Raw genomic sequence first — 23,251 nt, forward strand, 5'->3', positions numbered from 1 at the left:
CAATGTAAGGATACCAAAGCCTTGATTATCTGCCCATGTATAACTTTTTCTAAAAGGAGTGTCTCAGAACAATTGTTACAGCAGTGGCAGACATTCGTTCAACTTACAAAACATTTCTCAGCCAATATGCACTAACAATGGACACAGAATTTTATTTGCATGAGTTGAATAAATTTTTTAATTATTCAACAATTTTCTATAGGTTTGCCTGAATGCAATCAGCGGCTGAAAGAAAACTGGGATACAACTGGAATATTTTATTTTTTCTCTCAGGACAAGTCAAATGTGCTTATTACCTTAATTTCATTTTATAAAAGTGTCCTTTTTTGATATAAACTTTAAACTCAGTATTGTACACAATGCATCTCACATACACTTACACTGCAATCCTCAGATCTCAGTTGCTGGCACAAGAAAATGGCAAGCTATTTCCTGTTACAGCTAATATAAGGTATTATGAGAAAACTAGACCCCTTTTGAAAATCAATGCCTATGAACAGCCAAAACAGCTTTTGTTCATTGACTGGTGAAGCTACCTCCTCAGTTCCAGGACAGGACACACCAAAGAAGTTAACTGCAATAACGCTGACAACCCCTCATTGGTAACAAGGGATCATGAGAGCTCTGGGCGGTTGGACTGTCTCTGGATGATCAGCCTAGAGACTGGGCTGAACAGAAACCTGAGCTATTACTGGTAACAGTGATTACAGATAATACAAGATAAAATAGTTCAGGTTTAGATTTTTAACATTTATTAAAAAAGCAGGATGTATGTTCATTTCAAATTAAACAGTTAAAAATGTTAAAGCATACAAACAAATCAATTGTGTACTAGCAGCATCCAATTGTTAGAATTTTCTAGAACTCCTCAGTACAGTCTTGGCAAGCTAAAAATATTACAACTTGCAACCAACTGACCTCACCATAGTGCAGATAAAACAAACTTTATAAAAACAACAATTTAAGGTTAAATAAGCTTAAATAAAGGTGTTAAATACAAGACACTTGATCAAAGCTTCTGTACAAAGATAAACAAATTTGGCATTGTACAATTGATTGGCTGGCTCACACCATACATGATTTCAATAGTTAAGCAGTGTAACTGTTTAGCTGAACATCAACTATAAAAAAGTAACTGAAGTTGGGAGAGGGCTAACCCCAGTGAGCCATTTACAAGGCATGTGTATTTTTAGAAAATCAGAACACTGTTTATATTCAGGCACCATTTGTTCCTGCAAATAAATAATCTCTAATGTATCTGCATCCAAACTAGTGTTAAACACATCAGTGCTAACATTTTATAAACACAGCTCTGTGACTATTCACTATACCTCCATTCTTATTGCTATGACAATGTGGACTGTGGAAATAAAACTACTGTACATACAAAAAAATAGAGCACCTTTTAAACATTAAAGTATATGTCTGGTTATTCTTTTTATCTTACAATACTGAAGCCCAAGCTAATGTAAATTGCTTTAACATCTTCACCAGCGCACCTGAAATGCAGGAACTAAAACCCTAAATATTCCTCTTCAGGCAAGCCCCAGCCAGAGCAACTTCTAAAAATGTCTAAAATGACACTAAGGATTTTTTACATTCATCTGCACACAAACAAATATCTGCTATTCTCTGCTTTCTTCATACGGATTTAAAGACAGATTACCACAGTTCTCTCTCCTTTTCAAACGAATAAAGCTGGATAGAGAATGTAGCAGAAACATCTAAAATGGATTGTGAACACAGTGAAATTATTACCCCGCTAATTCAAAAAATACAGCTGTTACATTGTTCAAATAAGTATTCTCCAGGGGCTCGCCGATTAGGATTTTTTGTCTATCGTATTGAAAAACCATTCTGTAAATTTCCTCAGTTGAGCAGCTGCTGTTTGAGACTCCTCCTGAAGTCTCATGTTATCTTGTCTCAGGTGCTGTACCTCTGCTTGGAGAACTGCCTTGTCCTGTTTTTCCTGGTTAAGAAAGATACAAGTTGAGTAAAGTGAGTAGTTGTGATGACAGCATTTGTTTTTGTTGTTAATATTTCTACACAAGTCATACAGACATATTTTGTTGAGCTCCCTAATCCATTAAGACAACTACTAACTGCAAATTAATTCCCCAAATATGCTCCAACTACCTCTTTCACTTTAAGAAAATACTGCAAGCTAAAAAGAAAACTAGATGGTACCTTAGTAGAAAAATTATAGGAGTTTACTCCATTTAACAAAAAAAAAAAAATCAAGGACTAAAAGCATAAGAAGGTTTTATCTATAATAAATGACATGAGAGAGCCCAAGTTGTAAGGAATTGATTTCAAGCACATGTTAAGGAAGAAAAATATCTAATTCCAAAATTTTCCCTTACATGATTATTTTCTCACCAAAGCAGTCTCATTTCTATCAGTCCTAGCACTGTGTCCAGCTCAGAAATTAGACAGCAAATTGAGGCACAAAGCAAGTCATTGCTACATGACCAAGAAGGCAACAAGGATGACAAATCTGGAGTGCTAACCATATCCCTATCCTTTGTTCAATCCAAAGTACCATAAATGAACATAAACTGCCTCACTCTTTCTGGGGTATGCCTAAATGTAGAAGATTTATTCTGGAGTAAAGACCCATAAACTAGTTAGCCTTGCCAGTTTGTTTGCATAACCATTCCCACAGGACCTTCTGCACCTCAGTGTTCTCATCGACCATTCAGCAACTGCACTATGTAATTTAACTGATGTACTTATTTCAAGCCCTTGATGAACCGTGTGTAAAAATAAAACTATTAAGACTGGAGAGTAGTTATATTGCTAACGGTTTCTTACCTTTCTCAGGTCGGTTTGTAGTTGCCGGAGGATGACTTCTAGCTGGTTTACTTTTCCAGTCAGAGTACTCGGAGCATGTTCCCTGTAAAGTAAACCACTACCTTCACTCTGAGTTAGTTAAAAATATTTTCTTCTCAGCTTTTGCAGAGTAAAACTTTTAGTAATAGCAAATGAAACCAATCAGTTATGAAAACAGAGACAAAACCAGCATCAATTACTAGTACAGACTATTACAAAATGAGCAAAAGACTATTACAAGCACATAAATCCAATCCTGCAATATCTGAAATATGACACTGCCTCTTATACAAATCAGGCAGAAGTCACAATGATTTTAAGAAGGAATGTTTTAGGACTTATATGCACATACCCTGACAATGCAAGTCACACTCACTGCTAAATGGTGTGCAGGGACATTAGTTAACAAGCTGCTTTCTGATAAGGACTGTACTAATCTGAAGCAAGCTGCAGCAGCAATTACTGCAAACCAAAAGAGCTGTTAAGAGTTCTTTTGTCTGGTGTGCAGTAGTGTCATTTCAGTAAAGGATAAACCTATGGCTTTATGGAGACAAATATTTTGTTTAAAGGTCAAAACATATGAAATATTGCCACAGGTTGATCAAATGCATGACTGAAGGAAAATACTGAGAATAGCTTCTGCTTTCTGAATGACAATAAGCACTGTGGGAGATAGTTTCATTTACATTATAGATGCAATTAGCCATCACGTGAATAATTGCATCTAAAAGAGAGATGGTGAAGAGAAAAGCTTTGCATGCAAATCTGAATCAGCTGCTTCATGCAACTGCACAAATCCAACAGATTTGCCGATACTAAAAGGGGAACATCTTAAACAGTCTTTTCCAGTCCTTACTGATCATTAGACTGGGGAAAGATATGGACTTGGAAGTCATTACAATAAATGCGCTTTACCGTGTAGGCAAGCTAATTTGTGTAAAATTGGTTCAAATTAAAATGTAATAATCTAACAAGCAAGAAGACTTTTCCCTCCATTTCCCATTCTTCCACTCCTGCAACTGAAGAGCAAAACTAATCAAAGGTGTTTTTCTTTTAAAGCGTGCTACTGGACAGATTATACTGCTGAATTTGAGCTTTTAACAAGTATACTCCTCAAAGCAGGAAAGATGGGGGGAAGAATAATTTCTCCCAGAATACTGCAAGGAATTTGAAGAATTGGGTAGTTTGGCCTACAATTTTCCTGCAGTCCTCAGTTACACATTCTCTTATTAATTTACCTTTGTATAAACGAAAAATTATGGGTTTACAAGTAGCAAATAGTTGCAAAGATAGGTAGGAACACCTGTTTCAAGATCTGAGACATTTGCTGCAGATAAAGTTGTGGCATACTACAGAGTTGAGCTCCTGTTATTGGTTCTAATCAAATGAAATCTAAAATAAGAGTAACATAAATTATTCTTGTAAGGAGGAATACAGTGAAAAATTTGATTATCTGAAACTCTGCATCTAACTGTGCTCTGCATTAGAGGCCTATTACAGTGAGAGAGCTTTATTTGACTATACTACAAATTTTCTAGACAGAACTGCTCAGAATTTGATTCCAAGAAACAACATTTTTCAAAATCAGAGACAATTTGATCAGTCAAGGTAACAAGTCTGCCATCAAACAGCCGTGAAACATGCATACAGAAAATCTGACTCAGAACATAAAGACAAAATCTTTCCTTAAAATACTTTTGTAAGAAATATGCTATAACTCTGACATACCCAGCAGCCTCAAGGAAATCTTTTCCATCTGGGGGACTCTCATCCAAAGGTAACTCCTGTGTTCCTTCCAAGCCCTGTGCTTGCTGCATATCATTCAAGGTGCAAAAAGATGCTACTCCCTGATCTGTAAAAAGCAACATAAGGATACATCTAAAACTGGACAAATTAAAGAGCTATATTTCTGCCATTATCCCAGTTCAGTTAGCGAAATGGCTGTAGATTTCTACATCTCAGCTTTGAAGATAATCAGCAGATGTACGTTCCAACCAGTTGGCTTCCCCACACCTGCATCCAAAGGCAACCCCAAATCAATTTTTTATGTCTATCAATCAGCAGTATGACAGTTTTGTCTGGACCATTTAATGCTGATATGAACAGTAAATTGGTCTTAATGAACTCTGCAGAAAACCATTTCAGAATTCAGGGCCACAACGGATGACAATAATAATTCAGCAAACAGGTCTGCATTTTTCCATGGACTTAAAGCTCTCAGATTCCTCAGAAATCTGCAATGTTTATTTCGTACTGCTTTACTTTCTCAAGCATTTGCAGAACCTAAGGGCAATCTGCATACTTGAAAAACAATAAATTTACACTATTTTTATAAATTGAGTTTTTAGAACATATATTACTAAGGCAAGCTATTATCTGCATTGAATTTGAGTAGAACATAATCTAACAAGCACAGATGTAATTACCTATGGATATACAGTGTGGTTGCCAAAATATATCAGTCACCACATAATAGAAGTATGCCATGCAGATCATCATTGCACAGAACAGGAGTAAATGATGCATTCATTAGGATTTAATTTCTCTTCTTTAAAAAAACAAAATCCATATTCTGTGGAGATTGATTTAACTTATTTCTGCCAAACAAAATCCATGTCTGTAGGCTTGTATGAATTCTGGTGACAACATGCCTGCCTTGCCCTTTCTCCCCTTGCTCTACCACCCCACAAGGCCCAAAGCTTGCATTGTCATGCAAACGTGCAAAACATAGGAAATATTAAAGAAAGTTTACAGAAGGCAAAAGCCATCAATCTCAGACCATCACCTAGAAACGGCGTGTGATGACAGAACGGCCCAAATTCTTCATCTGAGTCAAAACCTGGAATAAGATTTAGAACGTTCCTATAAACAAGACAGTCCACCTCCACTGGAGCAGCTGTGGCCCTTGTGTACAGCGCACACAGTGGGATGTTCCCAGTGCAGCTCATGCTGGTGTTCATTCTCAGCCTCGCCAGGCCATTTTTACACAATACCAACATCACAGTAAAGCAAAAGGTGTCACACCCCATGTCTCTAATAGTAATACCCAGTGTTGCAACACAGCATGACAACCTGGCATGATACGTAAGAGGACAATCCTTCAAACTCTAAGGACATAAACACAGGCCAGATCTTTTCAACTAGAAAGGACATTTTAGTTTAAAAGTTTTACCAATCAAACATAGGAAATCACTAAAAATCTCTTTATTGATTTAAAAAAAATTCCTTCAGTCTTAAGGAATACCAGAGATTGTCAATTCATTTTCTAATACAATGAAGAAAAGTTGCATGTCTTATTTTGTCCAATTTTAAAGACTACAGCTCATTTCTCCTCCTTTTATCCTTATTTCTGACTAGTGATAGATCTCAGCAAATATGAATGTCTTTTCCATATCTCCTGACAATAAGGTAAGAATATAATTTTAAACACATAATCAATGACATAATTTACAGATTTGACACCTACTAAGTTAAATAGATTTGCTTAGCATGGATAAACTAAAATTAATTTCCCAGGTCAAACACAGTATGTAGGCCAGAAACAAGAGAGTATAAACAAGCAGTTGCAAGTACATACCTAATTATTGATTTCACTTTTATACTATTCACATGTTCATTACCACTTAATAGAAACAAAGCCAGCAACAAATGTTATGCTGTTACTATTTTTTCTATGGCCAACAAAATGTGACATTGTGTCTCAGAGGAAATTCTACTGCAATATAAAAAAATAATCTGCATTTTTTCCCTCTGCTGACTAAGTTTAATTAAAGAAACTGACCACTTGTCTGGTTTATTTGTCAGCTGAGAAAGTGTTTTGTCAGTTTGATCTCCTCAACAGTATCTTAGAGCATCTTTTTCTTGATGGATAAAAGCAGGTGCAAAACCAGGTACATGCAACTGTTAATGTAATCACATTATGCCATTTTAAAACACAATCTTTTAAAATATTTTTGTATTATTTCAAAACACAACAAAAATATGCTTGCAATAAGTATAATGTGTGGATTAACTTCTTCTTCCTTGTATAATCCCTAGTGAAGTTCAATTTCACATAATTTAAAAACTATTAATAATTAAGAGTAGGAAATTAATTGTTACACCTTTTCTGTTTTTCTAGCATAACTTAGACATATTTTCCAATATTCATATCTTAATAAAATATGAAACCATATTCTAACATTCCCAAAGTGAGGAAAAAAGTCACTACACGGCCACTAATAATCCAGTCTCCAATTACATAACATACTACATAAATTCCTGTGCTACTCTTCAAATATTAGTTCTTTAATTTTCCAAAGCCAGGTTAGTGGCAAAATAATTCTCTGAACAAGTTAGTAAGACAATAAATCTCTAGTTCCTGGACAAGAAAACTATTTTGCCTTTGAATACTTCTCAAGTACTTTTAAAGACACATTTTTATTTTCAGTAACTATATAAAAATCTCACTGACCTCCCTATAAGTAGTCAAGCTAAGCAACAGCTTCACCAATTTACTATTTAAATCTGAACTGTGGTGAAGACTGAACTCGTGCTTTAAAGAGCAAAATCTTCCTATTGATTTTTGGTTTATTTGTTTTCAACAGAATTGGCTTGACCCTTTACTAATGAAAATGAAATCAAAGTTACCTCGAAAACCAGCTCTTTTTATAAAGAAAAATCAATGGGTATGATACTGTAGATCTAAGTTCTGCTTCCTACAGGGACCCCTTGTATTCAGTTGAAGAGATAGGTGCATACTAACAGAAGAAAACACATGTAAATCTCAGAGTTCTTATTTTTAAGTGGGATGTCCCTGCCAAACTCCAAACAGAACCCATACACAGAAAACTATTTGCAAAAAATATACTGGTCTTGATATCAAAAGTTTAAGCAATAATTGACTTAGCAAGACCAATGATGATGAGACAAAAAAATCATATCTTAATTTACAGTAACAGAGTCATACAGCTGTAACTACTAAGAATTTGAATCTGAATTTCCATTCTTGCAGACCACTAACAGAGGCCAGAAAAAACTAGGCAATTTTGATGTACTGGAAAGCAGAAAAGGCTAAAGTGAGTAAAGTGCATGAAGCCACTCTCTCATTGTTAAGGTAAAGTCTACCCACAAACATATACTTACATATGCACTGAAGCAAAAAGAATTACATGCACTAGAAATGACTAAATGTTAAATATTTTCATTTTTTCTTTTTCTAGCACTTTAATGCACTACTTTGATTAAAATAATTATCTGTCACGCTGAATGCTTCACTTCTTTCTCATTATGTTATGTGTAGCATTACTTGCATTAAGCTATGAAGATTTTAAATCAAAGTATTAAAATAGCATTAATTATAGTAGCACAGATGTTTTTGCAAAGATAAATTGGCATTAAGAAACACTGCATTCTGATTGGCACTAGTAGGCGTTCATAAAAATCACCTGGAAAACAGTTGAAACCACCGATTCTAATGAACTAAATCAGAGACATTAGAAGGACTTTCTTAAACCCACAGTATGATTTATCAAACACTAAACAGCATTTTAAAGCATAATAAACCCAGGTTGAAGTAGCACAAATAGTACAAAGTTTTATTCCTAATAGTATTCAATATTTATATTTGTGTCAGTTCTTTTCTATAATTACAGTATCAGGTATGGACATTCAAAAAGGCTTCTCCTTTTGCTCCCCAAAACATTGAAAAGATCCAAAAAAAGCCATTAGCAAGATAATACACATGCTGAAAGCCATTCCCTTTTCCCTAACTTGGAGATCTATTAGAAGGATAATAGAAAAAAAGAATTAAAAAATTAATTATCTTACTTTCCCTTAGTCTTTTCTGAGATTTCTTTGTTCTCCTTTTTCAAATTGATCTTTCCAATTTGTTCTATAAATCCCCATGTCTTTATCTTTACTCAGTTGACCATGCTTGCTTTCTTTTTTTTTTATAATCTCTCCTTTTTTAGCCCAACTACCCTCTCTAAAATCCTACCTCTTTTGCTTTACAGTCACATCCAGTCCTATTGATTTTTTATTGTTTGCTTCAGGGATGGATCCAAAAACATTACAACAGTGTATTTCTATCATGTCAGCTGCCACCTGGTTACTCTTTCTCTGCAGCTCCCAACAAAATAAGAGAAGGTAACTGGAAGTAGCATATCCATGTATGACAGAAATGGAAGGATGCCCCTTACTACTGACTGGGCTGACTCTAGCACGCATGTTAAATATCATATCTGGATAAATATCAGAGTCAAAACTGTGTCTTGCAAAGGAAGGCAGTGTGAAGACAAAACAATGCCACACACAGCTTATCGACACTGACCCTCAACAGAGGCAGCTCAAGCAAAAACCCTTTCACTGCAGCTTCTGGAGCCTCTGGAGTTAATGCCTGCACAGCTCTCCATTACACTGTGAAGACCTGTCTTAGGAATAACAGAAGATTTTCAGGAAAAGTTTGAAGTAGGTATTCAGCTTCCCACAAAAGTTCTTGCCAAGCAAAAGCAGTGAAATTAAATCTTCACAAAGCGAAAAGCGTTATCATCATAGTTTCAATTTAAAATAAAAAAAGTAATGGCTTCTCCCACTCTCACAGACCACAGTTTAAAACCTACTGTTCTACATAGGACGAAGGCTTCAGCTGAATAAAAGCTAATACTAATAAACAACCCTGTCCACTGCTCATTTGAGGGGAGAGAAGAGAGCTAAAAATGAGACTGCTGCTCTTGTAACACTCAGAAGTAAACTCTGAGTACAGATGATGATAGCAAAAATCTTGCTACTATATTTAATTCTTAATCCAATTGATGCCAACATTATAAGCACCTAAAAAGGCTAGAGCTAACATAATTGAGATACAATTGCTTTTTAAGACAGGCAGATGAAGGATAGTGAGGACCACATTAGGAACATTGAACTGATCAAATTGTGTAAGTTGTCAACATACAATCTGGAGACATCACAGGAGAAAATACCTGACCTTGGAATGAAATTGGTAATTCTAATAAACTGATATTAACAAAAGACCTTGTACAAAGAAAAAACTAAAATTAAGTTTAGTATCTAGGTTCTAGAACAGAACATAACTTTAAAATATCAGGTTCGCAAAGCCAAACTAGAGAACAACTCTAGAGTTAATTTCTGATTCAGTATTAAAAAATTCTTATCTATCTTGTGATCCTTTCCATTGAAACTTGGGGGGGAGGTGTGTGTTTGTTTTGGTGTTTTTTTGAGATGGTCCTATATGAAATGTGATCCAATTTCCACCCAGTTTAATAAAAAGATCAAAGCAGTTTTATATTCAGAAGTGGATAAACTCTAGAATCATCCACTCTCTTTTTCACGTTGATAGAACACAGAAGAGTAGTTCCAAGCTATTTTTAAATACAAAGCTGAAGCAACTCCTAAGTCAATAACATTAAAGTACATATGGAAACTGCATCTGCTAATTCATATCCAACACATTCCCTTCCATTTTTTTATGACATGCCTATCAGTTATTCTTTTTTAAATTACTTCCAAATTGTAAGACATAGGATACAGAAAACTAAACAAAGGTTTAAAAATTCCATTCTTTGCAGAAGTTTCTATTGCAGCACTATAAATTTAGTCAAAACATTGTATAAATCATCTAAGATATACACAGATGTCTCTACTACAGAATCCTAAACAGAAAAGAATTACATTCCTTCAGAGGAAAAGAGATGATTATTTACTACTCAAATTCTTTCAATAATTAAAAAAAACTCTGATAAACAGTTTCTGTCTTACAACTCAGACCTTCAGTTCTTCAGCATTATCTACAGATATATCCAAGGTTTTTACAGTTAAAACACAAGAAGTGAATACCCTTCCTCCCTAGGATAGAGCACTGTGGGGTAGCTATGTTGTTCTACTTCTCCCTCTCAAATTCAAATATAATTACACTCACATAACACTTTCCAAAGTGAAATTATTTTCATCACAATACTAAGTAGTAAACAGAATGAAAAGCTATTCATTCTCAAAGGAAGCTAAAAATACAGAAGCATAACTGGTATAGAATGATCTTTCAGTCAGTTGAACTCAAAAATTTTATTAGCATTTAAAAATATTCTTCAAGTACAAAGTTACAGAACTAGTCACTTACTGATCCATATCTTTTTTTGCAGTAGCTTAAGCTTTCAATAACAAATAGCAGGGTGTTCCCTGAGCAATCAAATATAGAAATGCATGGGAACAGCTGTCAAGATTCTCAGCATCACAGTATTTCCTGCCAGCTATCACTGCCATGTTGGAGTAATATTGAATGCATATACAGTTAATCAGGTTAGGAAACAATATAGTTCTTCAAATTCCTAATAATCACTGTTAGTTCAGGTTTTCACAATCCCATTTAAATTAGTATAGTAAGTAGTTCTGAAGAGCTGTTGGTCAAAATGAAATTTAATCACTTCATATTTTGGGAAGGAACCAGGTACCAGAAAACTGATTCCCATGGTTGCTTTTAGTTAAAAAACCCAAATCACTAACTTGACAGCCAATTCTTCTCATAAACTTAAGACCTGTATCTTATACAATGATGACTGTGGTAACATCATCCCTATTCATTAGATACCCTTGACTTTCCGTACATTCACCAATACAAGCAACACCATTTAAGAGATGTCAGAAATTTTATGACAGCACAGCAACTTAGCCAAAACACCCCTCAGAAACAACAAAACACAAACACTCCACTGTATATATTCATATATATACTCCATCTTTCTGTATTTATACATTATGTGTAGGTTTAGCTTCCAGAGGTGGACAAAGCTTTTTTCTAATCTGATTTTATAATTTAAATAAAGCAAACCTGGTCTATATCCTGCACCTCAAGTTCTGCTCTTGGAAAATAAACTGTACGTTTTTGCTGGTCTTCAAGGGCTTATGAAAACTGAGAGGGACTGCAACATCATTTGGACTACACATACCAGTTTATAAACACAACACCACAGACACAGGAAACTGTTACTCCCGGTTTCATTTCAAACATCTAACATAAATGCTTTGAATCTTTCCTTCAAAGAACCTGATTTTTCCACTTGATTACAGAAAGAACTTGGGCAACCAAGTGGATGAATTGCATCTAAAACGGATATTGAAAGTATCATAAATACCCCAAATTTTCAGTGACAGCCTTCCACACTGAGAAGTGATACTGCCAAAAGAACTGAAGGGCTATGGAGGCAAACACTGGGTTTTTGTAATTCAAAATGTGGCTGTACAATATATATATTTTTTTTAAAGTTTGTGTACTGAACATTGATTTTTATTCAAATGTTCCTGTTACCTTCAAACGCTCGTGCAGCATCTACCAGATGAGACCAGTCTAGCCCTGTGGCAGTGTCTGGCAGGGGCATCAGGCCAGGATCATTGAATTTGGCTTTATCAGATAAGGACCCATCTGAGAACCAGAATTCATCTAAACAATAAACACAATAATTAGTCTTCCTGTAACAATTATGCACAATTAATTTTGAAGCTACTATAATGATCTGCAAAAAATGTATAAGCAAAGAGTGCTTCATTACTCTTGTTTCTGTCTTTTCTGTTCAATACTTAGTATGGGTGGAACAATTTCTACATGTTGGCAGAATACATGGGAAGAGTTTCTAAAGGGGTTTTTTCTGTGCCACTTTGCACATGACGTGTTCTTTGCATTTTCATGTGAACACTATGTGAGGAGGCAACATCCATTCTTAAAGCATAGCATATTAAATCTGAGCACTGAGCAGAAAAGTTACTAGATACACAAAGTTATATTTTTAAGGTGCCTGTGAAACAACATACAAGATACTTACATGCAAGGTTTTACTCTGAAACTTAAAATACTTTAGTTCCAAAACCAATTAAAAACATAACCTGTCTTTCTTTTAATACTCATTTTCACATTGAAAATACTACCTTGTTAGTTTAACATTTTTAGCTGTATCTCTGAGGATGTAAGGCTTGTGTGGAATTCCAGAAGGAGCTGTAACAAACTGTATGCTGTAATCAGATCATATATTAAATTAAATGTATACACTATAAAGTTGGTTCAAACACAGCTTTCAGTTATGCAGTCTAGTAGAAAGGTGCCGCAAACATACATTTTAGTAGAGAAGATGGTAATTTTCATAATTACATTAAATAGTTTTATATTTTCCTTTCCTTTGCTATTGTCCATAGCAAACTTTACTCTGATCAATATGAACACATTAAAAAGAATACTGCTGAACAGGCATACAAAGGTTTATATTCTTAAAACTGAACATAAACCAAACCCATTATATTTATAATCACAGTTTGTCCTAACCGTAAAGCTAGCAATGGAATATACTACTTTTATCCCATAATATTGTCAGGAAGAAAGAAATTTTGCTTCAAAAGTATTCACTTCAATTTAAAAAAAGGTCAAAATAGTAATTTTTCCTCAAATATTTCAGAAGGAGATTTCCATCTAGTTATTCCAGTTATTCAAAATATAATACGTAAGAGCAGTATTTTTTCCCAGAAAAAGATCAAACAAAAAACAATGAAGGAAGAAATGCATGCATACAAATGGAAGAAACATTATAGTTTAAGAAAATGGCATGTTGTCATTGTCCTGATACCAGTGTTCATTTGAATTAAACATTTCTGACCCAAAAATCAAAAAAGAGTAGGTTGTTACATAGCAAAGAATAGAGCATATGATATGCTCTATTCTTTGCAGAAATCTTGCTTAAAAAAATATAGAATATCAGGAAAAGGAAAGTGAAGGAGGCTTAGAATCCTCTGTCACAAATTAGGAGTCCCTGCAGAAGAGGTACAAATCCTATTTACTGTGGAATTTATCTTGTTCTACACTTATATGAAAGGTGCAGTATTATTACATTACACTTGGAAGTGGCTTGAAAAAACTCTGTAGAAATATCTTTCTCAATACTACTCTTCAGTATGCAAAAGTGGACATTATATGAAATGGAAAATACAATATAGACACATATTCTACTCATATATCTGTACTGAGATTTTATTTTCAGTTCCTTATAAACATACATAAACTCTCACCTAAGGTTACCTTGGTGCAAATACACTGGAAGCTGAAAGTCAGAGCAGTCTCTGAACTTTTGTATATGACTTAGAAATTATAAGAACCTTATTTATTCAAGTACAAATGTTTTATACATCCCTGTTGTGGAGAATAGACAGAATACTTTATTTGAAAGGCTGGCAAGCCAGCTTTTGGTTCTAGACCAGCAGGCAGGCCCTAAGGGACAGTCCTTGCTTTTGTGTGATCAGCCTACAGAGGCTGATTGTGAAACCTGTCAGGAATAAGCCTGTTCCCAGTACGATTCTGCTGGCTTTCCAAATTAAAGTGTAGGAGTGATATATTCACCAGTAGTCATCCTTCATTATGCATTGTCTTTGTAAGAACCTCAGTTCACCTTAGGGTGGATCCTATTCAGTCCTGCATAAGCCCTGACAGAGCCGCTCAACTGCAGAAAGCCTGCCAGAGTAGAGATCTGAATATTGATAGCTCTGGAAATGCAAGTGCTCATGCTGATGGCTGAAATTTCAGGTGGAATAACTGAACGGGCATGAGTAAGCCACCACAGAATAAATCATTTTCAGGATATAAATTGTGGTCTTTTGCAATGGGGAGGGGAGAGGGAAGGGAATAAGAAAAATACCTCTAATTATATAGGCCTTGGTGCCTTTGAATTTCAGAGAATATTGGTTGCATTTCAGGAATGCTCTGGGTGAGATAAATTATTTCTAGCTTCCTGTATTTGCATTTCTTTCCTGCTCCCCTTACCTTACTGTTGCCTCCACTCTTTCCCTCTATGACTGCCACATCAGCAGCTGTTACCTGTTGTCTCCCTTTTTGATTTGGGCAAAGGTGATAAGTGATGTTTGAGCATACCGACCTCTGTGCGGGTATGCTCAAGCGTGGGCTCTGCGTGCCCAGGAAGATATGCCTGGTCTCATAGGCCACTATCCTCACTGCACACAAGACTGACTTTGAGGCAACACAGATTTATCCCTTATTTCCTTCGAGGAAACATTTTCAGTGTTATCTTTCAGTTTTAAAGATTATTTTATTTCTTCTACTCCTTTTGGCACAAAAATAATTGATCCTGTAGTTTCTGGTCCTTTCAGTTACGTCACCTCCTCTACTTAGGAATTTTATTTATTTTTATTATTGATGCATAAAAGTATAAAGCATTTTCAAAAGAGTCCTTATTTTCACCAAAATTATGCGGTCAGTTCAGTTTCTGACAGAGCTCCTGAAATGGATGGTTATCAGTCCCACATATGACTGTATTTAGAGAGTAACTAGTTATACAGAAAAAGAAAGATTCACCTGACTTAACCTTTTCTACTTCCAAGGCAATTATCCTGCTTCAGTTGGAACTGCTACTTTTATGCAGAGACTGTAGATCATGAAAAAACTACCTGCTTACTGTGCTCAAACTAGACATGTCGTTTATCAAGTAGATTATCTCAAAAGATGCTGCAGGTGAAGGAACCTATCAAATCATATGCAGACATAAACTCCACTGTCTGTGGGATGTTTTTCTTTCATGCAATCAGTAATTATAACTCTACAGTCCTCTTAAACAACAGCTTCTGTCTGCTGAACCCTTCCCTTCTTCCGTATTGCCAAGGGTTGCTGAAAGTCTACCTCCAAAGATGTCAGCCTGCTAGTAGACCTTCTTGTGGACATGTGCTCCTAATAACTACTTTTCTTATTGAAGATAGTCTTATGTTCTAGTATGATGAACTATTCACTATGCGAGAGCCTCTAACAGCACACCCATATACTCCTTTGTTTATGTGAATTAATCCAGAGCCCGTATTTGCTTACTGAAAAACTGTTTTCCAAATTGCTAACATTGTACATCATCAATACACAGTGATGCTCTTCCATTTTAATACCGCTTCTTATTAAGGAGGTTAGTTTTGGACTGAAGTTTAGTAAGTCAGTTTCAAGACAGATATTCACCTACTAACATAGCTGCAGATACAGCTACTGTACTTCTGGCAGCCTTTTGCCTATGATGTGTATAATCTGAGAACTTTCAGAATCTGTCAGTGTACTTTAACTCTTTTTTTCACTTCACTTCCCCCAGTGATAAAATAATAATGAAAAAAATCCTGTAGCTTCGCTTTTCTCATTATCTTTTTATAGTCAACATCACACAGAGATGAAGTTTCTGGTTCTGTATTTGCATGGTCATTCTTGTCTGATAATTCTGATTTGCCAGTATACTGATACACCTCAGGTTGTTTATTATGCTTTGGTTTTGGTGCTGCCTTGCTTACCTATTAATCATACTCTTTTCCTTGCTAGAGGATTCTCATGAGATTTGGTGCTGCCACAGTATTTCATGCTGAGTAATAACATGCAAGAACATACCTTTCTAAAATTAACTTCAGCTAAAACCACGCTATTTCCACTGATTTCTGTAAACATTGAATATCAAATGCTTTGAGACTGCATACAAAAGACATTACTATGACAGCTAAGACTCCTGATATCTGATACTAGAACCTTATGCTAAAATTATAAATGCAAAAGAAACCTCTCATTGATATAGAATGCGAACACTGATTACAAAAAATCTTCCTAACAAGACCCAAAGTTAGTTTCTTATATTCTTATATATATTCTATGTTTTGGAAACACAGATGGGCAAGTCATGATGTGGGTTTTTTTTCAGAGTGTAATTACAGATAACAAATTAAATCTTCCTTGAAACAGTCATCATAAAAGATCTTATATAGCTGGTATTGCTAAGCATTTTTAAAATACAGAACCAGAAGCAGAAAATAGAGGTTACATATGAAAACAGCATGAACTGCCTTGGATATCAGCAATCAGTTTATGACTGACAGGATACCAATTTTGTGGGTTTTTTTTTCCAGCTATGTGTATATATATCTTTCTGTATCTAAGAAGCAGCAAGAATGAAAAACTAAGTGTCTAACACAGAACTAATACACAAATCACTAAAATATCACTGCTGGAGGAGCAGTATAAAGCTTGAATGTACACCGTTAATTGCCTTGTGTCAATCTCCACAAGAAAAGCATGGTGAAGGTTTGATCCCATTGCACATTAACCTTTGTAAGAAATGACTCTAAAAAAACAGGCCTAACATAGTAACAAAAAAAAAAAAAGGAAAAAGAAAAAACCAAAATGCCTAACTCTATACTCTATAGCTCCTTCAGAGACTACAAAATCTACTGAATTCATCTCTAGTTAAACACAATGGATCTCCATTCGCTATCTGTAAAATAATAGGATCTTTTCAGATTAAATTTGTAGTAAACAGTTTCACTCTGATAGAAGAGTATTTTTAGAATGGCAAAAGGTACACCAAGCATGCATTCCCATCTGAAGAAGGAATTTAGCACTCATTTGAGATACCAGTTTAAAATTAACCAGTAGTTAGTCACTAAAACTCAGTCTCATAGCTGAGGCCACTCTAACTAGACAAGTGTAGACAAGAGTTTTGTATATAAAGCTCATTTCTGAAAGACAGCAAATGACTGCTAGTTCCAGAAGGACATGATGAATGACAGAACCCCTTTTATTACTATTTCTTTTAAGTCATCTGGACATGCACCTACAAACGTACTTAATGTTTTCAAGAAACCCACCCACAGCTTCTTAACTATGGAGTTGAAAGTCCACTTTTTTTTTTTAAATTTCAGTCAACTGTGATGCATTATTAAAGTAGATAAATAAAAAAGGCTTTTTTTTTTTCTAATTTGGGTGTCCACCATAGGTGCCCACTATAGGTCAGACACCTAAACTAATTGAGAAGCATATACATTCAGCATTTTTGAGAAAACAATTGACTCTTACTAAATAAACAAGAACGGATATGTAGTCTAAATATACATATCCGTTTGTGTAGATCGGAGCTTTTCCTTCCTTTTTTTTTCAAAAAAAATGACTGCAAACTTAATAGTTCACCCTGGAATTATTGCAAGCTACGCATATAATAAAGGTCTCACTTATGAAAACCTCACAAGTAAAAAGACATATTCATAGAACAGTTTTAATTTAACACCTCAGACTATTATTTAGCTGCCATTAAAAATGAAGTATCATTTGCAAAGGTTTTACTAATATGTTAAAAAAGAGTTATCAGCAAATTCAATTTGGAAATTGAAGTCAAAGACAACATTTATTGCATATTTCAAGATGTTACTAAAAGGGTCGTCTAAATATAAGCTGTTCATTTTAGCTGTTATTTCAAATATATCTTTGAATATTTCAGTAATTTGAATGCACATAAAAAATAAATAAAAATATTAAAATAGAATCAAGCCAGTTTCGCTTAATTAGGTTGCCACTGGAAAATAAAATGACAAGAAATATCTTCAGACAAATGTTTGTTGCCTATCACTGGTCTCATGAAAATTCTTTGGGAAGTAAAGTGAATGCTGCCTCCAAACATGATAAATATGAATTAGTCACTAAAGGCAAGCATGGACATGTACTGCTGACGAAATATTCTTTTACTAGGATAACTGGAACACTGATTTGACATTTCTTAATTTCACCTTAAAAGCAAAATCTAAGTTAATACTTGGTGATTTGTTTATTACAAATATTGCAGACTCACCAATGACAGCAACAATTACTTACTTCTCAGATTTCCAATTCCAGGAGTCAGGCCCATTCTGGGAGGCAATGTGCTGTGATATGGTGGAGTAGTGCTGAACAAGATATCATTTGGCAAGGCCTGGTCTAGCATTGAACTTCGAGAACTAGCATAGGAAGATCCTCTTCGATTACTACAGATACTTTCATCTGACAGGGTGCGATAAAGTGTCCTCCGTGGGGAAAGGTTTCCATAAAATGAAAACTAAACATAAAAGTAAGAACACATATTACTGGTTAAAATAATTTATACGATCATATCCCATCATCAGTTCTTGGGAGTATTTTTCTGGGCAGGCAGTCTGGAATTCTTGAACTAATATAGAAGATCAAAGATTTGTTCCACCCTATCAGATCTACTGGGGCCTCAAAAGAGTTACTGAATTGGATTTTCATACTTCCTCAATATTTTGGAACATATCACCAGTGATTAATCAGATATTGTGCAGTTTTACTAATTTTGAAATGCTAAATGAAAACTCCATAGCCTTATGAGAGCGATGTTTTACAGAAATGTATATAAAGTTACCAACTCTGGCAACATATTCTGTAATTCTGACTCAACATCTATGCAAGACTATACATAGAACTGTTTGATTTTAATTTGAAATGACTACACTTTAATGTTAAATATTCTGAACTGATATATGCTGCCACATAATTCACTGGATGATAAAAGTTATTTGAGATGCTGCATCTCTCCAGATATCACAAAATAGGCTTAGAAAAGAGGGTAACAGAGTGCAGTGAAAACTGGTTATGCATTTCAAAAGGCTACCTAAACCACAGCCCAAATATCTACAGAAAAATAAGATATTACTGTACTGTATAACTGGATCATTCTGCTTCATAACTCATTCTTCAGCAGTGAAAGCCCAGTTTTCTTTACATCTACAAAGGTCAGTTAACACTTTAATTATTTTAACTGGTTTGTCCTGTATATAACAATTAAATGTCTAGTTTTCTTTGTAGTTAATTACGAGTTGCACATTCCCTATGCAGAACAACTGCTTAAGAGGAATAGCATTTGAAAAGTGTGAATATAGTACAGAATTAAAGACATCTACAATTGTTGCACTTCTGATAAAACTTGCTTACTGATGAATGGCTCTAAAAGGAATACGCAGAAAGAATCATAGAATCATAGAATGGTTTGGGTTGGAAGGGACCTTAAAGATCATCTAGTTCCAACTCCCCTGTCATGGGCAGGGACACCTTCCACTAGACAAGGTTGCTCAGAGCTCCTTCTAACTTGACCTGGAACACTGCCAGGGAGTGGGGCATCCACAACTTCCCCGGGCAATCTGTTCCAGTGCATCAGCACCCTCAAAATAAAGAACTTCCTCCTAATATCTAATCTAAACCTAATCTCTTTTATTTTGAATCAATTCCACCATGTCCATGCAACAAGACACAGTCTTTACAAAATACTTAAAGACATTTCATAGTGCTAGTTTAGGAAAGCATTTATCTTGATAACAATACAGAATATGTTCAATTGTTAGAATGCTTAACTACATCCCTGAGAAAAATGAGGTAGACATTCAGATTCTAATCTAGGAAAGCATCAAAATACTACATTGGTTCTAGAGATCTGCCTGAAACAGATATGGGTCATGGAAATAAACATCATTAAAAATTTTAACACACACATAACATGGTCACAACAGACATAAGCAGCATCCCTAAATGAATGGATAGAGGACATATGCAGCATTCTTAAATGAATGGATATACAGTATTCTTCTATAAGCAGTAGCTAAGGAATATCAAAAGACCCCGAGCTTAATTAGGGACCACATTGGGCAGAGGGTTAAAAGCCTTCATCCTCTGAACTGAAGGGTCTCTCTCCCTCTCCCCTGAACTCAAGATGATTCTCAGAAAGTGTCTCGCTGCAATTCTTGGCTGCTATTCAAGTCTCCTTAACCTTATACTGCATCTTCTATCTATAAAAGTTGTTCACCAGTTATCAAAACACGTTGAATGTTAATAGTTGGAGTTTTACAGTCTCCTTTCAGGGTGCAACAAAAATTAAACATTACCTAGAGGGCTCATTATTCCCTGATCTATGAAGAAGGTAAAGCCAAACCACACAAAAAATGTGACTTGGTTGTGTAGAATCTCACATATTCAGAAAATTCCTTTCTGACTTCACTGTCAAAGGTAACTTGCTCACCAATATCAAGATTACTACCCTCTGTGAAGGCATAACCAAAGACTGTATACTGCCAAGTCCTATGGCCAGGATCTCTTGTAAGTCAGGGCCCATGGTCTCTCTTACTAAACTTCTGTTTACTTGTCTTGAGAGGTGAAGGGGATAGCAATAATTTACCTAAGGATGGTCACACCTCCTCAGTCTTTTTTGATTCTTATTTAGGTTTCTAGAAACATTGGCAGTTCTTGAAATCATCACAAAACCCCAATTATTGTATCAATCATAAATGATAAAAACCTCTAGCACATTACTTATGAAAATTCAAACACATATAATGCACACTTAACATATTACATGTTAGAAATATATACAATCTGAATTTTAAATTCAACTCTGTACTTAGAGGATTCCCATGTGTTAGTTTTATTCAGACATGATGATTATGCTATTCAGCATATTGTATAAACACCACGGGTTAAAAGAGCATTGAGTTAATATGGAAGTGTGACAATTATCACAAGTAATTTAATTGCTTTGTTCTTTATTCCACATTAGGCACAGAATTCAGAACCATTTACACTTTGGGGAGTAGCAAATTTTAAGTTCTCTATGCACTTTTTGAGAACTATTAAATATTAGATTGTCTTCATATGGTAAAGATTAGATGAGCTCTCCACTGGCACTGACAATTATGCCTTCTGAGAAGTTGCCACTGATACCTACAAGAAATTGTGGTTCAGATTTCAGATGGAATTGTTGGTACCAACTATTACAGGGCAGGGGAAAGCGGGCTACTTTTATTCATGTGCCTTAATATCACACAAAGTGTATAAATTCAGGCATCCTACATTGAAAATGTCACTTAACCTTTCAAATTATAATTAAGTTGCTCAACCTGCACTCGTCTCTGCTCAAACTAAGCAAAGACTGACTTCAACAAATACTGTATTTCATACATAATCAAACAAATTTCCCATCATTATGGGAAATGATACTTTGGAACTTATGGTCAATATTTATAGAATCCCCATGGAATAAAATTAGCTTGTACAAAATGTTATTGCCTTCCCTATAGCAATCTTGGCAATACCAGAAATCCATTTCTAAGGTAACTGTGGCTGAGATAGATAGAGACAAAGAAAGTAGCCAACCTTTCTTCTCCCTTCCTCCATAGAGAGGCTGTCTGGTAGCATCAACTTCAGAAAATCTTCTTTGGACAAGATTTGTTGGCTTTCAACAACAGCATTCCTCACAGAAGTTTGGACTGGACTCAATGCAGACACAGCATCAATATCATCATACACTCTGTTGAGACAATTGGTGTTTTTAGCAAGAAATTGGATTTGAAAGACTGCAATCATTTTCTGTCACAAAGTGAAAATGGTTAGAATTATCTCCTGACCCAGCACAGTCTATTTAGAACATTTTTTTGATCACTTTACATTTATGAAACTGTGGGTGCAAAAGGAAATTCTTAAACCGCTGAAAAATCAAGTTTAGGAATCCTAAAGAACAATGCAAAAGAGTATAATCCTGGTTTCTCCTAGCCTGCCTCTCTTTTTTATACACCACACTTCTCTATCAATATAAAAGCTGTATTTATGTCAACATTTCCAAAGGTTCATCACAAAAACTTTTAACTTTTACTTCCATGGCAAATCAGAAAATCAATATTTTATAGTGTGATATTGCATCCAGCTTCACAATCTGCAAAAATTGCTATGGTCATCGATGGCAATGTTTGAAGTTCATTGGTAATCAACTGTGTAGTGTGCTACGTGTATTTTATTATCAGCAAGTTCATAAAGTTCTTTAGATAAATAAAACAGCTGTCTTCCTTAATCATCAGCACATAAAAATCTATTTACAGTCAACAACAGATCGTCAAACTGAGTTATTATCCTTCAGCTTCCTTCCAGTGAGAAAGGAGAGACAGAATTTTAACAGGTTTACTCTGAAAATGCAATTGAAGGAACTAGAGATTCCCAGTCACAGAGAACACACACTGGAAGCCAGCTAATCAGTGACTCTCTCTTCAGCAGAGAGGAAACAGACTTTGCTATGTTAAAATGTAATTCTCAGTGAATTATATCGTATAGTGGCACAACATTCAGCAATTGACCTGATTTTCATCATTGCTAATTAGAGATGTTATTTTATTTCAACATAATTATCCTCAGAGAGATATTTCCTCTCCGTGATATATAGAGAGCTTTCCTAGAAAGAACGAGGAGAGGCAACGCTGTATGCCATGGAAAAATCTGACAATATCTTCTGATATATGAAATGCTGTCATATTCAATTATTAGTTCTTGAATAGAACTAGCTCTTGAAAATAACTGTCTAAATTGCCATTGTTTCAGTCTAAATACCATGATTCATTATCCAATTTTATTTTAAGGGTGACATTCAGACTAAAGAGAAATTGTTTCAGGAGTTCATCAACTTCAAAATGCAAAAACTTGTGGGAATCACTGATGTTACCACTTTATAAGTTTAAATAATACTACAAATGAAGTAATTAAAACATGGGGGAGGGGGGTGGAAATGAAATCACTTCTACAATAACACCAAGAAACACAAATAACCAGGACAGGATGATTATAACATCT

The 23,251-nt window shown here is 35.1% G+C and overlaps 1 protein-coding gene across 3 annotated transcripts in view; it reads right to left on the bottom strand.

Moving 5' to 3' along the window:
* Positions 1–729: 729 nt before the first annotated feature.
* SIPA1L2 (signal induced proliferation associated 1 like 2) overlaps positions 730–23,251 on the bottom strand; it is a 131,002-nt gene continuing 108,480 nt past the window's right edge. The window contains exons 17-23 of one of the 3 annotated variants that reach the window (XM_017817561.1): positions 21,791–21,944; positions 18,470–18,689; positions 12,131–12,262; positions 5,618–5,671; positions 4,561–4,684; positions 2,815–2,896; positions 730–1,969 (exon numbers count right to left, since the gene is read on the bottom strand). In XM_017817561.1, the coding sequence (XP_017673050.1) occupies positions 1,823–1,969; positions 2,815–2,896; positions 4,561–4,684; positions 5,618–5,671; positions 12,131–12,262; positions 18,470–18,689; positions 21,791–21,944 (913 nt within the window). In that variant the 3' untranslated portion in view covers positions 730–1,822. The remainder of the gene's footprint in view (positions 1,970–2,814; positions 2,897–4,560; positions 4,685–5,617; positions 5,672–12,130; positions 12,263–18,469; positions 18,690–21,790; positions 21,945–23,251) is intronic. The other 2 variants (XM_017817562.1, XM_017817563.1) reach the window with 2 other exon arrangements.

Source organism: Lepidothrix coronata, unplaced genomic scaffold, assembly GCF_001604755.1.
Source record: "Lepidothrix coronata isolate B3197 unplaced genomic scaffold, Lepidothrix_coronata-1.0 Scaffold61, whole genome shotgun sequence".
Classification (NCBI taxonomy): Eukaryota; Metazoa; Chordata; class Aves; order Passeriformes; family Pipridae; genus Lepidothrix; species Lepidothrix coronata.